General features: G+C 45.8%; 1 protein-coding gene and 1 long non-coding RNA gene across 3 annotated transcripts in view; one reads left to right on the plus strand and one right to left on the minus strand.

The window, feature by feature from the left end:
* Nucleotides 1-12,764, plus strand: part of LOC122560341 — a 37,639-nt gene extending 24,875 nt beyond the window's left edge. The window contains exon 4 of the long non-coding RNA XR_006314717.1: nucleotides 12,023-12,764. This is a non-coding gene — a long non-coding RNA (uncharacterized LOC122560341). The remainder of the gene's footprint in view (nucleotides 1-12,022) is intronic.
* Nucleotides 1-14,826, minus strand: part of mmp24 (matrix metallopeptidase 24) — a 47,698-nt gene that overhangs the window by 23,554 nt on the left and 9,318 nt on the right. For both annotated transcript variants that reach the window (XM_043710988.1, XM_043710987.1), the window contains 3 exons: nucleotides 9,799-9,915; nucleotides 5,820-6,124; nucleotides 303-464 (listed from right to left, as the gene is read on the minus strand). In XM_043710988.1, the coding sequence (XP_043566923.1) occupies nucleotides 303-464; nucleotides 5,820-6,124; nucleotides 9,799-9,915 (584 nt within the window). The remainder of the gene's footprint in view (nucleotides 1-302; nucleotides 465-5,819; nucleotides 6,125-9,798; nucleotides 9,916-14,826) is intronic.

Raw genomic sequence — 14,826 nt, forward strand, 5'->3', positions numbered from 1 at the left:
GCCCCTCCCCCAAGTCCCTCCTCCCTACCTTTTATCTTAGCCTGCTTGGCACACCTTCCTCATTCCTGAAGAAGGGCTTATGCCCGAAACGTCGATTCTCCTGCTCCTTGGATGCTGCCTGACCTGCTGCACTTTTCCAGCAACACATTTTTCAGTGTCAATGTAGAAACCAGTCACACAGGAGCACAGTGTGATGCCTCCCACAGTCAGTGGGATAGAAATGTCAGTTACAGGGTGGCACATGACACTATAGGTGCAGACTGATGGAGAGAGATGGAAAGGTGAATGTTTAGAATACAAACCATAAATTTTCTGGATGCCCTGTAAATCATCCTGCGGTAGTTTGAAGTTTTCAGTATCCATGTACTGATAAAAGGGAGCCATGATAGCACTGGGATCATTGGAATGTTCTAGGCCTAGGGCGTGGCCTAATTCGTGCACAGCCACCAGGAACAGGTCATTTCCTGTCAAGAAAAGACAATCAGAATTGTTTGAGAATCCATCAGTTTCTAAACGTCTCCAACCCTTCAGAAGAATGGGCTCTGACAAACCTCCTGACTGACTGAGACCACAAACTCTCCTGGGCTGAAAAATGATTTACAGCTACTTTCATTTGATTGGCTGCTCACTATCTGGTCTCCTCCATGTCATGGTGTTCCTCAAATGCAGACTGTCCTGGGGAACACTCCTGTCCAGTCTCTAAAGATGACCATGGTCTTCTATTGGCACCCCAGTTTAATTGACCTCACTCACATAGTGTCCTCGACCACCTTTTCACTGCAGGATCTGAGATACAGGTTCCCAGTTTGACTCCTCACATCACAGCCCTCTGCGCCAACACCACCAATTTCAGGCCTAAAACTCAGACTCCTTCATTTTTAGGACAGCTGCTTTAGTTAATGATTCACCTTCTTTTTGGTTTTGACCAGTCTCCTCATCTGCTTATTTTCCTATGTGCCAACCCCCCCGCATCCAGCCTATTACAGACCTTCCATCTCCATCTTCCATGTTCCCAGTTCTAGGCTTCTGAAAGTCTGTTTCATCTCTTTAACTTCCCCAATTTTGTTGAAACCTGAAGCTCTCTCCATTGAGAAAGGACAATTGGAGTTAGAGAGGAACAAGATTAAATGATCAGTAGAAAACGAGCAGAGGATGTGAAGAATATTACATACATGTACCAGGATTGGTTCAGGAAGAAATAGTTAAAACTAAAAGCTCCTTGTAGTAATGAGGGTGGATTTGCCGAGAGTGTCAGGAGGATTGGGGGAAATGGATTTAGCTCCAGCCTGTGTTCTGCTGTTTTTCAGACAAGGAGGTGGAGGTAAACAAACATCACAACAGAAATAAACCCTGACCTCACCTCCTTCCAACGAGGTGGCAGCATGCCAAGTCCCCAGGTATCTCCCAGTCAGAGACACACACCTGAGACTATGTGTGACTCACTCTGCCTGGCAACATCACACAAACAAGACTGCAGCTCACTATCTCAGCCAGCACAGCTTCAACTCAGCCAGGCACAATGTGTGCAAATGAGGCACAACCTACCACTTGGATAGAGGGAGGAGATGGGGCTCAGGCAGACAGACAGACTCAGATCAAGAACAAGGACCTTTCCAGAAGCAGCTTCTCTCCACGTTCCCCAAGCCCAAACTCGATAAGGAATGACCACAGCCCCATGTACACTAAGCCCCCGCCATACCACACACACAGTGTACACCCTCCCCTTCAGGCCTATTGAATACACTGATTTGCTGGATCCAGTGCCAGCCATGATCCTGATTGAACCCACTGGTTGCAGTGACCAACCTGAGAAAAAGCCCCTTCTCCCCACTCACTCCCAGAGGAGGTGTCTTGATCGTGAGACAGTCTCACGTTTCGGGGGGGTTTTGGTCGTGATCAGAATTTTGCCGATTATCCACAAATCGAATGCGTTTCACTGATGTGGAGCTTGTGGAGTTGAAGATTTGTTTGGCCGTGGTTAGTGCAGGTGCCCACTCAGCTGATTTGATTAGATTAGATTCCCTATAATGTGGAAACAGGCCATTTGCTCCAACAAGTCCACACTGACCCTCCAAAGAATAACCCACCTAGACCCATTCCCCGGCCCACATTTACCCCTGACTAATGCAACCAACACTATGACCTATTCACTTAACCTGCACATCTTTGGATTGAGAGAGGAAACCAGATCACCCAAAGGAAACCCACACAGACACAGAGAGAACGTGCAAACTCCACACAGACAGTTGCCCAAGGCTGAAATTGAACCCAGGTCCCTGGCGCTGTGAGGCAGCAGTGCTAACCACTGAGCCACCATGCCATCCATTTTGCTAAACTCAGTGAATAAAGCAGACACACCATGCCTGAAAAGTCAATATTTGTTTCACTGTGATTGGGGAATCAGTGGTAGTGTGGGAGCTTTGTTTGGTGTGTGTATTCCATGTATTGCTGTTGGTGTTGAGCTGCTGTCCGGTCCCAGAGTGTACCCAGAGCCCAGTGCAGCCCCTCGATAGGGAGCTGTGCTGTCCCAGAGTTACCCAGGGCCCAGTGCAGCCCATCGATAGGGAGCTGTCCTGTCCCAGAGTTACCCAGGGCCCAGTGCAGCCTCTCGATAGGGAGCTGTCCGGTCCCAGAGCGGACCCAGGGCCCAGTGCAGCCTCTCGATAGGGAGCTGTCCTGTACCAGAGCATACCCAGGGCCCAGTGCAGCCCCTCGATAGGGAGCTGTCCTGTCCCAGAGTTACCCAGGGCCCAGTGCAGTCCCTCGATAGGGAGTTGTCCTGTCCCAGAGTTACCCAGGGCCCAGTGCAGCCTCTCAATAGGGAGCTGTCCTGTCCCAGAGCATACCCAGGGTCCAGTGCAGCCCCTCAATAGGGAGCTGTCCTGTCCCAGAGCATACCCAGGGTCCAGTGCAGCCCCTCGATAGGGAGCTGTCCTGTCCCAGAGTTACCCAGGGCCCAGTGCAGCCCCTCGATAGGGAGCTGTCCTGTCCCAGAGTTACCCAGGGCCCAGTGCAGTCCCTCAATAGGGAGCTGTCCTGTCCCAGAGTTACCCAGGGCCCAGTGTAGCCTCTCGATAGGGAGCTGTCCTGTCCCAAAGTTACCCAGGGCCCAGTGTAGCCTCTCGATAGGGAGCTGTCCTGTCCCAGAGCCCAGTGCAGCCCCTCGATAGGGAGCTGTCCTGTCCCAGAGTTACCCAGGGCCCAGTGCAGCCTCTCGATAGGGAGCTGTCCAGTCCCAGAGCATACCCAGGGCCCAGTGCAGCCTCTCGATAGGGAGCTGTCCTGTCCCAGAGTTACCCAGGGCCCAGTGCAGCCTCTCGATAGGGAGCTGTGTGTTTTTGCGGATTCCCAGCTGGTGCCCAGGCCACAGCTTTATTTTTAATGATGATGTCACTCAGCATTATTCCTCTCAGTCTCTCTAAAAACAACACTGAATTACTGCTCTGAATTCTGGTCGAATTTCAGTCCGTATTTCTCTCTGTTCTTCCGTTAATGTGTTTATGGAATATTTTTTGTTTAAGCTATTAGCAGCAATGACATCATCGGTGGAGCAGCCGAAGTCAACAATTAAAGCAGCAAGATATGAGAAACCTCACCCCCCCGTGCCCCCCCACACACACAAGCGGCCCCACCCCACACATACACACGCGCTCCACCCACACCCTGCCCTCACCCCCCAACCCCACACACACCCTGCCCCCCACACACACTCACAGAGCCAATGCAGCACCCAGGTCCATCCCCCGACCTGCATTAACCAAATCTTTATCTCCACAAACTCCACCTCAATGAAATGGATTAGATTTGGAGTTTGTTAATAATCGGCAAAATCCTGATCATGACCAAAAACCCCCACAATGTGAGACTGTCTCCCGATCAAAACGAGTGGCAAGTGGGGAGAAGGGGCTCTTTCTCAGGTTGATCACTATAACCAGTGGGTTCTATCAGGATCAAGGCTGGCACTGTAACTGTTTGCAATTTGTATATATTAGTGACTTAGAGGAAGGAAGTGAATGTACTGCAGCCAAATTTACAGATGTCATGAAAACACAGGTTGTGAGAGCGATACTAGCAGTTTACAAAGAAATTAATAGTTTGAGAAAGTGGACAAAAGTTAGCAAATAGAATATAATTTGGGAAAATATGAAGTTGTTCATTTTGGAAGGGAAACAAAAAAATACTATTATTTAAACAGAAAGAAATTGCAGAAAGCTGTAACACAAAGGGACTTCAGGGGACTTGTGCATGACAAAGGGAAAGCCACAGGGTGCAGCAAGTAGTCAGGAAGGCTCATGGAATGTTGGTCTTTATTTGAAGGTCAGGGTGGAGTATAAGAGTAGGAAAGTCTTACTGCAAGTGTACAAGATGCTGGTGAGACCATATCTCGAGTACTGTGAGCAACTTTGGTCTCCTTATTTGAGGAAAGGTATTGGTTCATTGGAGACAGTTCAGAGAAGGTTCATTAGGATGCTACCCGGTGTGGACGTTTTGTCTTATGAGCAAAGATTAAACAGGTTGGGACTTTACTCATTGGAGCTTAGAAGAATGAGAGGTGATCTCATTGAAACATGCTGGACCCTTAAGGGGTTTGACAGGGTCAATGCTGAGAGGGTGTTTCCCCTCATGACAGAGTCTAGGACCAGAGGACACAGTCTCAGAATAAAGGGGCATCAATTTAAGACTGAGATGAAGGGGAACTTCTTCCCTCAGAGGGTTGGGAGACTTTGGAACTCCTTACCAAAGACAGCTGTGGGGGCAGAGACTTTGTGTACATTTAAGGCTGAGAGAAAAATTGTTGATCAGTCGGGGAATCAAGGGTTATGGGAAAAGGGCAGGAAAGTGGACGTGAGGAGTGTTGGATCAGCCATTGATCCTATTGAATGGCAAAGTTGGCACGAAGGGCTGAAAGGCCTCCTCCTATTCCTTATGGTACTTAAAATTATAGAAGAGTTAGATATGGAAGATGGAGAGAAAATGTTACTATCTGGAGTATTAAACGAGAACACATCACTACAAGGTGGTGATATATAAACTCAGTCAGGATTGTCTTTATCCAGAGAGTGAACAGAATTGGGACTGGGTCCCACAGGAAATCATTGAGGAGAATCAGGTTGGCATACTTCAGGAGAAGCTGGAGATACAGGCGGGGAAGAGGGGAGGAACAGAAGAGGAGGCTGGAAGGGGGCTGCTGCACAGCAGGAACTCAGTTCAACTGGCTCATTTGCTGCTGTCAACTTGTTGTAACTCAATCACAGGCTGTCTCTGAATCTGTCTTGACATTTTTAGAATCGAAATTTGAAATCAAGATTAAAACTATTGAGTTTGCAAGCGATGGGAGGCGGGAACATTTTCCCAAGTCTCTGAGACCTGTCATTCCTTTACTCCAGTCACCAATAACATGGTGCTGGCTGGAATTAAAAGGAAGTTTGCATTTAATGAATGAAGCACATCTCGTTGTCCTCTCCCTGCTCTGAAACATAGCATCAAGTTTGAGCTTTAGCTAATGTTGGACCAGCTCTCTGGTACATAATGGATGGGAGGATGTTCCTCAATCCGTTCTCTTATACTTGACTCAATCACTCATGATGAAGGAACACAGGTTCCTGTGTTTCCTATGAATGAAGACAAAGCCCAATGTATGTTGACATGACATACAATGGATTTATCTGGGCATGACTTACAACGGGTTTATCTGGGCATGACTTACAATGGGTTTATGTGTATAGCCTTTTGCATCATTTGGTGCACATCTTGTGATTTGTTCATCATTTGAATACAATCGCTCAGTGTAACAAGGAGTTAAATGAACGAGTACTCACCATCGTGATTGGAATTGCCCAATGTCCAGGGTTCGTCTGAGTCAAAATGAGTATCACCTCCAATTCCTGGCCCTGGGAAGTAAGCATGTGCCAAGAATCCACCTTCTCCATCAAACGGGGAGCTGTCGCCATGGAAACCAGAGGCAAAGAAAATCATAATGTCCGCTTCCTTTCTGTTACTCTTAATCTCATGATAAGGAATTTCCTCAAAGGTCAATGGGGTGACCTTCTGCCAGACATCAAATGCTCGGCGAATGGCTCTCCGAGTTTCGTACTCTCCCACCTTTGGGGTGTAGTTGTGAATGCTGGTTGAGAAAGGAACAAACGATTCATTGGAAGCAGATTTTTTAAAAAATTAAACCTTCACAAAACTGATTCCAGCATCGTTAACACAGTCCAGCAACTATCACCTGACCATCCCACCCCACTCCACTGACAGGGACACAAACTGAGCCCAAAGATTCAGCTGAGAAATTACAACTCTGCTGACACTTTAAAGAATATTTTTGTAATACCCAACCATCACTGGCTGTGACCAAGATTAAGTTAATCCGCTGTACAAACAGCTGACTCCGCGAAATCTATCTTTGGCCAATAGGTAGAGGGAGTTCTGGCCCTTACAGACAAAGGTTTCAGAGAGTTGTCACAAACTGGGCACTGTATTAATTATAATATTTAATAACAAATGATAGGAGCCAATTTCTTAGTCAACAGTTTCTACAAACACCACGAAAGAATAACTGACATAACATCAGATGACCTGACCGAAATCAATACTTGATTTAAGAACACACCAAGCCCCAGTGAACACTGACCTAACTGGAGACAGAGGGAAACGAACCTTCCAGCTCAGCCAGCAAACCTACATCCAGAACCTCAACCTGAGCTACAAATCTTCTCAAAACTCACTGACAGACAAAGCTCCATCAAACCCACTGTTGTTACTCATTTGATAAGGACAGACAGTGGGAGACCTCGGGGGTGGGGGGAGTGAAAAGGACACACTGCAGTTTATGAGGGGCTATCAGCTGTACCCTATTGGAATGGTCACCATTATGGTGTGGGTCGTGGTGAGACACAGGATATGAAGGGAACTTTGACAAAATGGTGAAGATTCTGCTCAGGATTTTCCTCAGTAGCAGGGGAAGTCGTTGCCTGGGATATGTCAATGGGTTCCAATGAAAAGTCTCTGAAAATCACTGCCAACTTTCTTTCTGTCAGCTGTGACTCCAGCCAGAGGAATGTTTCTTCAGCTTCTCTGACCTCAACCTCCCTGGGCTTCAGTCTTTGCCACAAACTCCATTCCCTTACTTGTGACTCCCTCTCTATCCCTAATGACTACACCTGGACCAGACTATTCCCAACCAGGTCAGTGTAAAAACAACAATCTCTCCCTCAATGTCAGCAAAACGAAGGAGCTGGTCATCGACTTCAGGAAGTGTAGTGGACATGCCCCTGTCTGGATCAACGTTGCTGAGATGGAGGTGGTTGAGAGCTTCAAGCTCCTAGGAGTAAATATCCCCAACAATCTGTCCTGGTCCATCCACATTGATGCTCTGGTCAGGAAAACACACCAACGCCTCTACCTCTTCAGAAGGCTAAGGAAATTCAGAATGTCCACAAATACTCTTACCAATTTTTATAGATACACCATAGAAAGCATCCTATCCAAGTGCATCACAGCTTGGTTCGGCAACTGTTCTGCCAAAGAGTCTAGACATTACACACCCCAGTCCATCAAACAAACCACCCTTCCATCCACTGACTCTGTTTACACTTCCCGCTGATCATATTGGCTGCCTTCCAGAGGCAAAGACATCTCCCTTCCCGGTTATATTCCCTTTCACCCTCTTCCATCAGGCAGAAGGTACAACAGTTTGAAAACACGTACCAACATATTTAAGAATAGTTTCTTCCCTGCTGTTACCAGATTTATGAATGGACCTCTTGTATCTTTCTCTGCACCTTCTCTGTAGCTGTAACACTATATTCTGCATTCTGTTCTATTACCCTGAGGTACGTTTATGAAGTATGGTTTGTCTGGTACACGCAAAACAATACTTTTCACTGTATCTCTGTACACGTGACAATAATAAATCAAATCATATCAAATACTGTTTGACTTGGAGATGAGAGCTACACTCTGCCACTAAGATCACTTTGTGGACCATTCAGCCCCTCGAATCTGCTCCACCAGTCAGTAAATTCTTAACCAATCTGATTATGGCCTCAACTCGTCTCCTGTCAGCCCCCACACGCCATGATTCCCCTCGATAGAGATTGAATATATTCAAGGCTGGGGTAGACAAAGACCCATTCTCTGTTGCTCTCTTTAAAAAAAATGAATTCCACACGGCAATAGCTCCAAGAGGAGAATTTCTCCTCATTTCTGTCAAATCTGGGAGACCATTATTTTTAATTTGTACCTCCTGGATCTGGATTCTCTGAAAAGGGAAATGTCCTCTCAGTAATCACCGAACCAAGCCCTAAACTTCTCGAACATTGCTCAAGTGTGCTCCTCTCTCAGCCAATCTGCTCATCACTAACCTCTCAAACCTCACTATTTCACACACTTCCATGTTCTACTACCATAAACCTGGGCCATTGCCCCCAGATCCAACCTCACATCCATCATCCCAGCACCCACTGATCTGAGCTTCCTGTTGCACAATGCCGCAAATTTTATCTTTGTTTTAAAAGCCTTCATCACCTCATCGTTTCCTCTCTGGTAACCTCCCACAGCCCTTTAAACCTCTGAGATCTCAGCACTCATCTCATCTGGGCTATTGAGGCCCCATTGAACTGCTGGACCAGGTGGAGGCTGAGGCTAAGCCTGAGGCCTTGGAAGCTTCTTCCTAAATCTCTCAACTTCACTCCCCTCCTTCAGGATGCTCCTGCAAATCACTTTGTTCAAGCAGTTGGACCTCTGTCCTAATGTCTCCTGAGCAGATGTGTTATTATGGTGGTGATGGGTTCTCATGTTAATAGCTGAAAATGTGTTGCTGGAAAAGCGCAGCAGGTCAGGCATCATCCAAGGAACAGGAGAATCGACGTTTCGGGCATAAGCCTGAAGAAGGGCTTATGCCCGAAACGTCGATTCTCCTGTTCCTTGGATGATGCCTGACCTGCTGCGCTTTTCCAGCAACACATTTTCAGCTCTGATCTCCAGCATCTGCAGTCCTCATTTTCTCCTCTCATGCTAATAGAGCTGTTATTCCCAAACTATAGCCCTATTGGAACACCATGTCGAAATGCTATTCATCTCCTCTATCACTGACACTCAGTAGCAGCAGTGTGTACTATCAACAAGATGCACTGCAGAAATTCACCAATGATCCTCAGACAGCACCTTCCAAACCCACGACCACTTCCATCTAGAAGGACAAGGGCAGCAGATACATGGGAACACCACCCCTGCAGGTTCCCCTCCAAGCCACTCACTATACCTGACTTGGAAATATATCGCTGTCCCTTCACTGTCACTGGGTCAAAATCCTGAATTCGCTCCCTAAGGGCATTGTGGGTCTACCCTACAGCAAATGAACTGCAGTGGTTCAAGAAGGCAGTTCACCCCCACCTTCCCAAAGGGCAACTAGGGATGGGCAATAAATCCTAGGCCCAGCCAGTGACACCCAAATCCCATAAATGAATTCAAGAAAAAGGATGTAACATTACAACTAAAGGGTGTTATAATTACAAATGACTGACCAGACTTACCAACTTTCTCACAATTAAAATTCCATAATGGCCAATGAAAATGATTGCTTAAGTTCAACTTGATTTTCCTTTAATGGTTGACTTTTCCCAGAGGCTGGGTGACTCTGTAGACTGGATCATGTTTAATGTCTCATTTTGAAACACTTGTTCTGTGTCACAGGAAACAATTTCCTTTTGGAAATCACTGTGTGGTGGAGCTAAGCCTGTGACCCAGAGAAGGAGCAGCAAACCTCAGATTGGCATTGGGTGGAGGGGCCTGTACCTGTAGGTGATGTGCTTCTGCCTCCATTTCTGGCCAGTGAGTGCATAGCGTTTACTCCTCTGTCTGCGAGTGACCCGAGGCTGATCGGGGACACCGCACCGAGGTTTCTTCATCCACCTAACAGTGAGAAAAGGAAGTTAGTACAGGAATACTCCGCTTCCAACCAGGATCAACTCACTCACTGCTTTCCGAACCACCACCTCAAACAAATTCCTCTCTCAATTTTCCCGTGCACCTGGCATTGACAGAGGGCCTACCTATAACGTGCACCCCACTTGGTCAGCCCCTGGTGGGGCAGCACCATACTCACAGTGACCCACCCCTCACCCTAAGGGGTACAGGACCCCATCCTCCCACTCACTAATTGTTGAAATGTGTGCGTCTCTGGTTTAAGGGATGAAACTGGGGTTTAATGCAATGTCAATGTGGGGAGGCAACAATGTTTGAGAAATCTCCTGTAATTTAATATCAGACAAGTGCAATTTCTCATTTGCTGTTCAGGAGGCCATTCAGTCCACTGTGTCTGTCAGCACTCCTATCCCAGCCATCATTCTGTATCTGCTTCCACTGCAAATATTTATTTAACTTTCCCTCAAACAATGCAATTGTCTCTCCCTTGGGGGAGGCAATACTTTGTGGTAATGTCACTGTTCCCAGTAATCCAGAATCCCAAGCCAATGAAGGTGGGCATCAAAACCCACCAAGAAAAATGGTATTATTTAAATTTAACAAAAATCAGGAATTAAAAGCTTTGTTCATGTAATCATTAAAAAAAAAGACTCTGATCTGGGCCACAAATGTTCTTTAGGGAAGGACATCCTCTGCCCTTACTACCCACATTGATAAGATCCCAGTTAGGAGATCAGTGAGCAAAATTAGGGCACATGATATTGGGGGCAAAATATTGACTTGGATTGAAATTAGCTGGCTGACAGGAAGCCAAGAGTAGTGATAAACGGGTCCCTTTCGGAATGGCAGGCGGTGACCAGTGGGGTACCACGAGGTTCGGTGCTGGGACCGCAGCTGTTTACAATGTATATTAATGATATAGATGAAGGTATTAAAAGTAATATCAGCAAATTTGCTGATGACACAAAGCTGGGTGGCAGGGTGAAATGTGAGGAAGATGTTATGAGAATACAGGGTGACTTGGACAGGCTAGGTGGGTGGACGGATGCATGGCAGATGCAGTTTAATGTGGATAAATGTGTGGTTATCCACTTTGGTGGCAAGAACAGGAAGGCAGATTACTATCTAAATGGAGTCAAGTTAGGTAAAGGAGAAGTACAATGAGATCTAGATGTTCTTGTATATTAGTCAATGAAAGCAAGCATGCAGGTACAGCAGGCAGTGAAGAAAGCTAATGGCACGCTAGCCTTCATAACAAGAGGGATTGAGTATAGAAGCAAAGAGGTCTCACCAGTGACCTGGAGTACTGTGTGCAGTTTTGGTCTCCAAATTTGAGGAAGGATGTTCTGGCTATTGAGGGAGTGCGGCGTAGATTCACGAGGTCAATTCCCAGAATGGTGGGACTATCATATGTTGAAAGATTGGAGCGACTAGGCTTGTATACCCTTGAGTTTAGAAGGCTGAGAGGGGATCTGATTGAGACGTTTAAGATTATTAAAGGATTGGACACTCTGGAGGCAGGAAGCATGTTTCCGCTGATGGGTGAGTGCCGAACCACAGGACACAGCTTAAAAATACGGGGTAGGCCATTTAGAACAGAGTTGAGGAGAAACTCCTTCACCCAGAGAGTGGTGGCTGTGTGGAATGCTCTGACCCAGAGGGCAGTGGAGGCCAAGTCTCCTGATACTTTCAAGAAAGAGATGGATAGAGCTCTTAAGGACAGTGGAATCAAGGGTTATGGGGATAAGACAGGAACAGGATACTGATTGTGGATGATCAGCCATGACATAATGAATGGTTGTGCTGGCTCGAAGGGCCGAATGGTCTACTCCTGCACCTATTGTCCATTGTCTATTGTCTACCTGTGACTCCAGACCCACAGCAATGGTACCAACTCTTAATAGTTAGGGATAACGGCAATAATTGCTGGCCCAGCTAGTGATGTCCGTATAGCAGGAATGCATTAAAAAGATTCTAAATACTCCTCCCCTTAACCATCCTTTCATTTTTGATGTGTATCAAACTTTATTCTATGACAATGTTAATATTCAGTGCTAATCCTTTCCCATTTTCTCTTTAATTTTCCTATTTCTAGAAGAACCTCAAATGGAGAGTGTTGCTGCAACAGAAGGGGAATGTGGAACAGGTGTTGTGGGCAAATAGTAGATTATAATAAGAAAGTTTTTTAATTTTTAAAGGTTCCTACATCAGTGACTATGTTTATTGGTTGTAACAGACTGTTAAACATCCTGCAATCGTGGTCAGTGCGATTAACACAGGGCTTTCTTTAGTTTTGAATTTAGTTTGAATCTAATGGTCCACAGAACCTTGCTCCTTTCATGTGCCACGTGTCCACCCAATGGGAATTCTGCCACCCATTTCATATTTGATTATTTATTTGCATTTGTTCTTGTGATATATCACTGACCAGGTTTTGAAGAGGTAAATGTTAAGACTTGGTCAAGAACCATTGGATAAAGAAGGAAAGTTTTCAGAATTGGGACCCACTGACTGCTTGGAAGTTATAGGTAAAAACAATGACTGCAGATGATGGAAACCAGATTTTGGATGAGTGGTGCTGGAAGAGCACAGCAGTTCAGGCAGCATCCAAGGAGCAGCAAAATCGTTATGAGGCAGTTATTGAGAGTGAAGCCGGGGAGAAGAGGCTGCTGTCTCTTTGTTGGCTTTACAAAGCTGCAAAGGGGATGGTGAGTTTGATGATCAAAATATGTTTGACAGTAGTATCACATCAGACTTGAGAGATAGCGCAGAGACCATCTGGGGAGGCTATGGCCTAGTGGTATTATTGCCGGACTGTTAATTTAAAGTCTAGATCAGAGTGATGCTGGAAAGGCACAGCAGGTCAGGCAGCATCCGAGGAGCAGGAAAATCGACGTTTCAGGCAGGAGCCCTTCATCAGGAATGAGATTGGGAGCCTCCAGGGTGAAAAGATAAATAGGAGGGTGTGGGGCTGAGGAGAAGGTAGCTAAGAGTGCAGTAGGTGGATAGAGGTGGAGATAAAGGTGATAGGTCCTGATTACATTCCAGGGACCCAAATTCAAATCTTACCACAGCTGGTGGCAAATTTTGAATTCAATAAAAATCTGAAATTAAGACTCTAATGATGACCATGTATCCTTTGCTGATTGTTGGAAAAACTCATCTGGTTGACTAATGTCTTTTAGGGAAGGAAATCTGCCATCTTTACCTGGTCTGGTCTACATGTGACTCCACACCCACAGCAATGTGGCTGACTCTTAACTGCCCTTTGGGCAATTAGGGATGGGCAATAAATGCTGCCTGGCCAGTGACGCCCTCATCCCCGTGAATGAATAGAGGAAAAACACAATGGGTGGAAAGGGCTCCTAACCGCTTGGAGATTGTGATTAGTCTGATGAGCAAAACTGAAGCCTACGGGTGTAAAGAGAATGGAAACCTGAATATGGAGTTGGCAAAGGGACAGAAAGCAGAGATTTACAATGAATGGTTATTTCTCAGAGTGGAGGGAAGTCTCAGAGGCTGCAGTTACATTGCTGCTTGTTTTGATATCTTTGCCTGGATTTGGATATATGGGGTATCGTTTCACAGTTTGTAGTTGATATACAAATCTGAAATGTAGTAAACAGTGAGGGGAAGAGTAGCAGATTCCAGGGAACACAAACCGGCTGGTGAAATGGACAGACACAGCAGGTGGAACTAACAGAGTGAAGTGCAGACGGATTCATTTTGGTTGCAAGACAAGAGACAATATAAACCAAAAGTTACACTTGTAAAGATAGAGCAGAAACAGACCAGGAGGTGAACACACCCGAATGCCTGAGGACAGGTTGAGAAGGTGGTGAAAAATGATTATGGGATCCTTCCATTTTTAAAGTGAGGCACAGAGTAAAAAAAATATAATTTTAAACCATTACAAACCCGGGAACAAAAACAGAAATTGCTGGAAAATCTCAGCAGGTCTGGCAGCACCAGGAGGTGAACACACCCGAATGTCTGAGGACAGGTTGAGAAGGTGGTGAAAAATGATTATGGGATCCTTCCATTTTTAAAGTGAGGTACAGAGTAAAAAAAATAATTTTAAACCGTTACAAACCCGGGAACAAAAACAGAAATTGCTGGAAAATCTCAGCCGGTCTGGCAGCATCTCTGGACATAAAACAGAATTATTTTTTCAGGTCCAGCAACCATTCTTCATAACCAGTTCTGAGGAAGGGTCATTGCACCTGAAATGTTAACTCTGATTTCTCTCCACGGATGCTGCCGGACCAGCTGAGATTGTCCAGCAATTTCTGTTTTTGTTTCAGCTTTCCAGCATCTGCAGACCTTTCAGTTTATGTGTCTAGTGCTTTACAAACCCTGGTTAGGCCAGTGTTCAGTGAGTAAAGGTGTCAGGCTCTCTAACAAGCTGCAAGGAGGGTTTTATTCCAATGGAAGCAGGAATGAGCTATTTTAATTACAGAGACTGAGGAGGTTGGGATTATACTCTGTAAAGCAGAGACAGTGAGTTCTGAGTTGACAGTTGACACAGGATAAAGAGGAAACTACATAAATAACTGAAAGAGAAATGTTTTGTAGTAAAATATTGGGGTTTATTTATTATTATTTGTTCATAGGATGAGGGCATCACTGGTTAGGCAGCATTTATTGCCCATTCTTAATTACCCAGGGGGTAGTTAAGAGTCAACCACATTGTTGTGGGTCTGGAGTCACATATAGGCCAGACAAGTGATGGGCTTGTTAGTGGGTGAACATTTTGGTGATGGTGACCACAATTCTGTGACTTTCACCTTGGTTATGGAGAGAGATAGGTGCGTGCAACAGGGTAGGTTTTACAATTGGGGGAAGGGTAAATACGATGCTGTAAGACAGGATCTGAGGAGCATAAGTTGGGAGCATAGG

Source organism: Chiloscyllium plagiosum, chromosome 20 (genome assembly GCF_004010195.1).
Source record: "Chiloscyllium plagiosum isolate BGI_BamShark_2017 chromosome 20, ASM401019v2, whole genome shotgun sequence".
Classification (NCBI taxonomy): Eukaryota; Metazoa; Chordata; class Chondrichthyes; order Orectolobiformes; family Hemiscylliidae; genus Chiloscyllium; species Chiloscyllium plagiosum.